This window comes from Zeus faber (genome assembly GCF_960531495.2).
Source record: "Zeus faber genome assembly, chromosome: 2".
Classification (NCBI taxonomy): domain Eukaryota; kingdom Metazoa; phylum Chordata; class Actinopteri; order Zeiformes; family Zeidae; genus Zeus; species Zeus faber.
Genome location: NC_137189.1, coordinates 22,136,066 through 22,143,653, shown reverse-complemented (window position 1 = coordinate 22,143,653; position 7,588 = coordinate 22,136,066). Strand labels below are relative to the sequence as shown.

General features: G+C 43.6%; 1 protein-coding gene across 1 annotated transcript; it reads right to left on the bottom strand.

Moving 5' to 3' along the window:
• Window positions 1-2,494: 2,494 nt before the first annotated feature.
• On the bottom strand, window positions 2,495-6,546 carry arv1 (ARV1 homolog, fatty acid homeostasis modulator; the record flags this gene model as incomplete). The annotated part of the gene is made up of 5 exons (XM_079996748.1): window positions 2,495-2,619; window positions 4,661-4,885; window positions 5,726-5,879; window positions 5,994-6,113; window positions 6,451-6,546. The coding sequence occupies 5 exons, from the start codon at window positions 6,544-6,546 to the stop codon at window positions 2,495-2,497; spliced, it is 720 nt and encodes a 239-aa protein (XP_079852874.1).
• Window positions 6,547-7,588: the final 1,042 nt, after the last annotated feature.

The window sequence follows — 7,588 nt, the reverse complement described above, 5'->3', positions numbered from 1 at the left end:
TCACTTTGTACGTACCAGAGGAAGCACATTTGCAGATTCAAAATATCCCACTACAGTGACTGTTTCTCAATGAAGAGACCTTCCCCTGGGGAATAAACTTGTGTTGAATAACATTAATAATATTATTTATAACATTAATAGCTGTGCAGTGATTCCTCTTAAGGCTGATGTCATTAGTTAGATTGCAATGCAAACGCTCGCATGCCTAAGTGACCCACCCAGGCCAATTTGCTGAACGGATTCCTGAAACAGGTTGGATCAGACAGACTATCATATGTAATCGTTGACACTCAAAAAATTTTGTACGCAACACTTCTAAATAAAAAGTAAATGTACTTCTTATTTCAAATCAAGAGCGTTGCAACCGTCTTGTGACTAGGAAACAACTACTTCAGTCACAGGGAACTAGCCAGTGATGGTGAACATGTAATGATTCCATTTTATGAAACATTTCCTTTATTTCCTCTCCCAAAATGTAATTTATTCTTTTGGATATTTTCACTTTTCCCCCACAAATGTTATGGGAGCACGGATCCACCCAGGGGCGAGGACACAGCAAAAACATTCCAAACTGCTGTGCTGTCAAACTCAGCTGTCTGTTGCTCGGGGGCCTGTCGCACACCCGTGGGCGTGGACACGTACGCAAGCCTCACACGCGTGTTTGTGCAGGGGAGTTCGCATTCTTTCTTCGGTCAAATGAAGCGTGAATTTAGAGGTATACTTTCCAGTAGAAAGGGTTCAATAGGGTCTCAGAGAGAAACTTGAGCAGGAACCGTTTCAATTTGACAATTGCTTTTCAATATGGTTTCCGAACGTTCAAGATTCAAGAGGTTTATTTGTCACATACATATACATACTTTCATACATATATGCAGTGAAATGCCAATGCAATGCACCCGGTGAATCCAATACTTGATCTGCCAAAGGGGTGAGATTTACATCTATCGAATTAAAAAAACAAATGCAATAGAAATTATCACACGTCTTGAAATCTTTGCTTTCAGATTCTGCTGTTCCCTTTAAAAAATATGAATTGTCCTCAAAGAAATCCCTGGAATTAACAGTTTTTCAATATAGTTAAAGATGTAATTTCTCAACACAAGCTGAATAATCAGACGCATGCACAATTCTAAACCCTTCAAGCCCATCTCGATTGAGAAGATACAGTATTGTTTTTAAAACCTTTTCTGGCTCGAGGAGGGCATCTGTGACACCAAAAACAAAACACAAATTCCTGTGGCTTGAAAAGTAAAAGCAGTGATTCATTTTTATTATCATTGGTGCAAGACCTGTATAAGATTTGAGCATCAGTTAAAAAAAAAGGAAAAAAAAAACCCCACCATAGGCCTTACATCTTCCCTACTGGAAAACAGCTTCCCTCATCCCGTCGCGTGTCCGGCTTTGTTTGGGACGGAGCCAATACCGAAGGCTGGTGTGTGTGTGTGTGTGTGTGTAAATACCCCCTAAGTCGCCACAGACGTCTAGTCCAATCGGGGCCGAGGTGACCTCGGCGGGACCCCGTGCCGCATTCCAGCGGCTGTAGCTTGGCGTAATTGCTGGGTAAACCCGCACACACACCCATACATGTCCAGTTTGATTCAGTAGTAGTAGTAATAGTTGTAATAGTGCAGTGCATCGTTGAATCATCATTTTGAAGAGAACAAGTTTACCCAACACCCAAGAAAACACCTGAGGCAATCAAGAATCATCCCTCTCTCTTGTCAGAGTCAAATGTCCCCCCCAAAAAAATAAATGAAGATAACTTTATAGAACTATGATTTGTAATAGGAAGGGCAGGAGAGAGTTAAGGTAAGCGTAAGCACTCGAGCCAATGAGCAAAAGAATGTGCAGCGCGCTGGCAAATTCCTGTCCAAACAAGAGAGCCGGCAGTTTGTCCCATTTGCAACCTCATGGCCTTGAGTTTTCGTCATTCCTTAAAGAGCAGAAAGATACAATCCCTTCAAAACATGTATTGCTTGACAATTTCAGCTACATTTGACAAAAAAAACCAACATGGCCAGCAAGCTTAACATCCACGTGTTTTCTTTTCATTCATTTCCATGATACGCTGATGATGAAGATGTTTACATCACTGTGAAAACAACATGGCTTATCATCGACGCTATTTCCACGCATCGTTTTTCTTGGTTAAGTCCCTGTAGCTGGACAAAGTCACCTTTAATAAAGCATTGAGAACACTGAGACTGTGGCGGTCGGTTTTCCTCTATTTTCCCTAGGAACTAAGGTTGAGCAGAGTAGGAATCAACGCCCCGTGTATCCATTGTCCCCGAGAGTCATCGCAATTGCACCAAGAAGAACATTGTTTCCATGTCTTCTGTCTTCTCCCGTCGTGAGTGGACATCGGAAATGAACCGGCTTCCTGTCACTTACAGACTTCCTGGAGCAACGGCTTGTAAACACCAACAGGCAGATAGATCCCTTCCTGGACCGAGAGCCAGAGAGCCGGTCGAGCCCAGACCGCGCCGCCGGGCCCCTAAAAGGTCAAAAAGTCCTGAATGCTCCACGGAAGCCTCCTGCAGGCCCTGGCCGAGCAGGTCTCCGACAGCAGACCTGAGGCCACCGCCATCAGGGACAGACGTCTGCTGCTGTTCAGGATGACTGAGAGGAGAGGAGACAGAAAAAAAGAGAAGAAGAAAATGAGGCTCCAGCTGCAAGAGTTCCTGTCTCTCGAAACTCCGAGAATAGATAATACAGAGAAGGTACATTATTGACGCAGGAGAGGTAGAGTGCTCTCTGGTTCACGATTCCCGGTCCAATAAAGGTTCAAGTTCTTTTTGCCCTCAGGTCTATTGTGTTTACTAATAGAGCTAGAAAGAGTGGGAAGTCTGTCTAATGTGCCATTTAGCTATTTACACGTAGTGTGACTTTTACTCATTTGTTTGTTTAAAACAAAGTGAGCAATATCTGATTGTTTGTAGGGATAATTGTAATAAAGTTACTTCTAGGAGAACTTTAATCCATCATGTCTCTTGGGGCATTCTCCATAATGCTGAGAGACGTCTTAAGGCAGCTTTATAGTTCTGCGTCAAATAAGTGCCGTAGGTAACGCCGAGGTGTCCACACCGGTGCTTGTATTTATGGTCAGCGTTGGTGATTACGCACGTTAGACCACCAAAACCCTGGAGCAGCGTCGAGTCTATTTTAGCACGGACATAATGTGAAAAAAAAAATGTTTGCGGATATTTCACGCCACAAATTGAGTGTCGTTTGTTGGTCTTTATAATTAGAAGATCTTGTGTCATATGAGTTTACATATTTTTGAACCTCTCCAGCCAGCCTCTCTACGATCTGCTCTCGGGTTGGGCGATGGTGCAAAATTCCAGTCGCTGATCGCTGCCCCCCAACGATCAGCGAGATATACAATTATGCAATACCATTATATATCGTATATGCGATATATGCGATTTTATCGGGGGGTCCGCAGCGGGGTTTGCGTGCGCATAGAACGTAAGGTAATGTGGCCAATGCAGTCTAACCGTTTCAGAAGTGCAGGATTTATTATTTACAAGTAAAGTATTAACACAAAAACATCCAGTTTTGACTAAATTAAGTCCCAAAGCAACCGAAAGCGACGGGGAGACATGCCCAGAAACAAACAAAAATAAATAGATCTAAAATAAAAAGACAGGCACAGGAGCCGGCGCTCACCGCTGTCTGGAGGAGTAAAGAAATTAACTCTGCTCCAATTTTCAGAGTTAGGTTCATGTTTTTCATTTTCCAGTAAGTAAGAAACTAAGGAAACTAAATAAATCGATATCTTGCTGTATTATAATCACAAGATTTGCATTTTGAGGGGCAGGTACAGGCTGGTGGAGGTGCACCATGGTGCCCTTTTTATCAGGTGCATTTTTTTTAAGCATGAATAGGTATCGAGGTAGAGGATTGTCTGGGCAAGATGTATACATGAGGAACTCCTCATGAACCTCGCACATCGGTGCACCTACGATGTGTGCCCAGTGGCTCCGCTGTGCTTCTGCGTTTGCCAAGAGCGAAAAAATACCTAGAACTGGAGCTGGGGGCCCATGTGCCTTTTCTTTTCTATTTTTTTGAGCACCTGCCCCTCAAAGTCGGGGAAGTGAGACCCACTCGCCAGTGGTTACTCAACGGCTCTGAGTGGAGAGGGGGCTAGCCTCCACCCCCCCCCCCACCTTCTCCGCTCCAGTTTCAGAACACGGTGAACTGCGCTTACACCGTTTCAATGCTCGGATTAATCCTGGCGGATAAAAAACATTAAAAAACGTCTGTCATCAATGTCAGTTGCGATCGATGGAGTCTATCGCCGATAGACGATTTAATCTTAAATTTGCCCAAGCCTAATCTGCTCCATTTCATTTTTCCACTGTTGGCAGAAAATAACTGGAAACACTGGAACTACGTAGCATGAAAAAAGTGGACCAATCACAGCTCTTGCAGTCTTGCATCGCCCTGACACAAAATGTAGTCTGACTACATGCTGTAGTCACATTTCTGGAGAGGTGCACGTAAGCTACAGCGGCAGCCTCTGCCAGCTACGCTGGTGATGTAGAGACCCATGGCGTACCTACGCAGCCAGTCCAAGCAAAAACAAAACGAGAAAACGACACCCACGTGCATTCAGCGTGAAAAATACAATTTAATATTAAAAAAAAGGCACACCTACCTCGTATGGCCTGCGAGTTAGAGGTGAGGACAAAGATTTTGATGAGGCCCAGGCAGAGCGGCGAGTAGTCGTGCTCCCAAATGACGGCGGGGATGAGCAGGACCTTGCCGTAGCAGGACAGCAGCAGTGCCCTGAGCAGCAGCCGGTGCTGGAGCTGGATCCCCCGCAGGCGACCCACCACCACCCACAGGAAGCAGAGCACGCCACTGCAGAACGCCGCCAGCTCTGCGGGATGCACGGACAAGGGTGTTCAACTCGATTCAAACCGAATTAGTAACTGCATCTGACAGTCAAAGAAAAAATAATCCTTCTCATAGTGGCCGCTGGATGAACTGCATCTGAGTTTCATGTCACAAAATATGTGGGAGAAAATGTAGGAGAGAGAGAGAGAGACCGTTTTTAAACCAATTCTAAAAATAAACTTTACCAACGTAATTTCCGGATGCAGTGTCGGCTCTGAAACTTGTTACTAGAGTTGAACATTTTGAATGAATCCCGGAGCCTCGATCACACACGGAAATTCTGCACCGCAGCGCATCAGAGCTTTTCATGTGCAGAATCGACTCTCCGTAGGAATGTACGGACTTGCGGTTTGTTCTTGTCTCGGCAATATTAAAATAAAAACCATAGGGAATTTTTACATGATATTGATTATACATTATGATATCATATTCTGTAGTTACAATATAAACACTCTTACTTATAATACTGTAACTTGTACTAACTGTACACATAATTTATTATATTCATCATCATAATTCATTATTTATAATTTCAATGAAAATGTAAATCTTATGTCAATGTTTATCAGATTTAAGAATATAGAAGAGACTATGGGCTACATGTCATCATCACGAACTGCCAAAATAGAAAATTTAATCTAGACTGGGCTTCCTCATCGGGCCTCACTTCTGGCACTCAGAAGTGAGTGTCACTCTATCAACCATGCAACCACGCTGGATTACATTTCTTCAAGGTACGCCAAGATGAAATTCAAGCACTTCAAGCACCCCAAGGGCCGGTAGGATCCCTGTCATAAAAGGTACGTAAACCCTTCCATCTTACCCAGGGCAGCCAGTCCAAACATGCCGTAGAAGTCCCACTCCTTGGTGTACCTGATGATGTCCGCGGGGTCGCCGCTCGGCTCGTGGCCCTGGAGCAGGGACCAGCGGAGGTACGCCTCACACAGCAGGCAGAAGACGCACAACTTCCAGTGGATCTGGAGGGGCAGAAGGAGGTCAAAGCGGGTTCAGACGACACCTGTTCTCTCACCCTACACTTGATAACACGGCAGCGCACGGCCGGGGCGGCTGTTGTACTTTGCGTCACTTACATTGAGGCTTGTGTTGAACAGGATGTGCCTGAACGCCTGTGTCTTGCACAGGATGGCGTCGATGAGGATTATGACCGGGTCGTATTCGATGTACTTGTCCACGGGCTTTTGGCAAGAATCCTGGACATAATAGGTAATGCACTTGATGAGATTTTGTCCCTGGGAGCCCATGATTTTATTTTTTACCTGGGGTATGATTAAGTCCAAAATTCCATACATATCAGTATTATTAGTGTACATTCCTTAACGGTGCGAGCGTCTTGTAAACTCAATAAAGGCGACGTTTGACTATTCGCCATGTTGCTGGGGACCCCATAGAACCTCTAGAAGGTCCCCCGGTGGCCCCCCGGACCCCACGTTGGGGACCACTGCGGTAGCAGGTACTGTACACTCTCCCCCACCACGAACACATGCACAAAAAGAAATCGTAGGCATCAAAACGCATCAAGCATCTTACGCATATCGTTATCTTCAGGATGCCGTTGCTGTAATCCCTGTGCAGCTCAGTGGCGTCCGCGTTACATTCAACACATTTGAAAGCATTTCCAGCCATTGTGGGATTTAAGGAGCCGCTGAGCGACTGGCTTGACAGCGGATCTAGGAACTACTTCCGGGATCCCTCGCGGAGCATGCCGGGAATTGTAGTCGCACGGACCCTGCCAGTTCGGTTGATTCCCGAGAAATGGTTTAATTTTTTTTAATTGTCATTGTAACTTATGCCAAGTGTATTGTTTGTGGGGGGAAAAAAACGATCTACAGCTAAAAAAAAAAAAAAGAAGCTTTCGTTTCATTTATTTTCTCCCCCCCGATATTATACTGCATTCCATTGAGATCTTGTTTTATTGTATTGACTAACTGCATTACGCCTTAGGAATCACTTAGTTCAGTTAGTTTGGTTAGGTTGTAATGACTTAGCAAATGTCTCAGTTTAGTACTTATTGCGCATTATCACCGGGTGCGTTGGAATGACCTTTCACTATATGTCTGATCGCATGTGTATGTGTCTGACAATAGTCTTGAATCATGTCCGCACCGTGGGCTTCAGTGGAACGCAGCATTATTGCATTTTCTACCCAAACGATTTCGTATTCCACAAACACAAATCAAGATTCAAGATTCAAGATTTTTATTTGTCACATACATATACATACTTTCATACATATATGCAGTGAAATGTAATGCTGTGAGAATGATTAATGATCCGTAAGGAAAATCTGACATGTGTTTAATATTGCACCCCTAGCCGTTGTTTTTGTGTATTATGGTGTGTTCTGCTTATAATAATAATAATAATAATAATAATAATAATAATAATAATAATAATAATAATATTGTCGAGGGGGGCGTGTGCGTTGCGGAACCACACGAGACGGGAGCAGCTTCCGCTTTCGTTCCGCACGTAGTCGTGTTGAAAGGTTCGTCCGTTGTTTCAGATTCGGTTCTTGAGGAGTGACCCCGTTGAAAAGAGTAAGTCATGTGAAAGATTAAGTTATAAGAGTTATAATATATATATATATATATATATATATATATATATATATATATATATATATATATATATATATATATATATATATTATATATAACATTTTAGT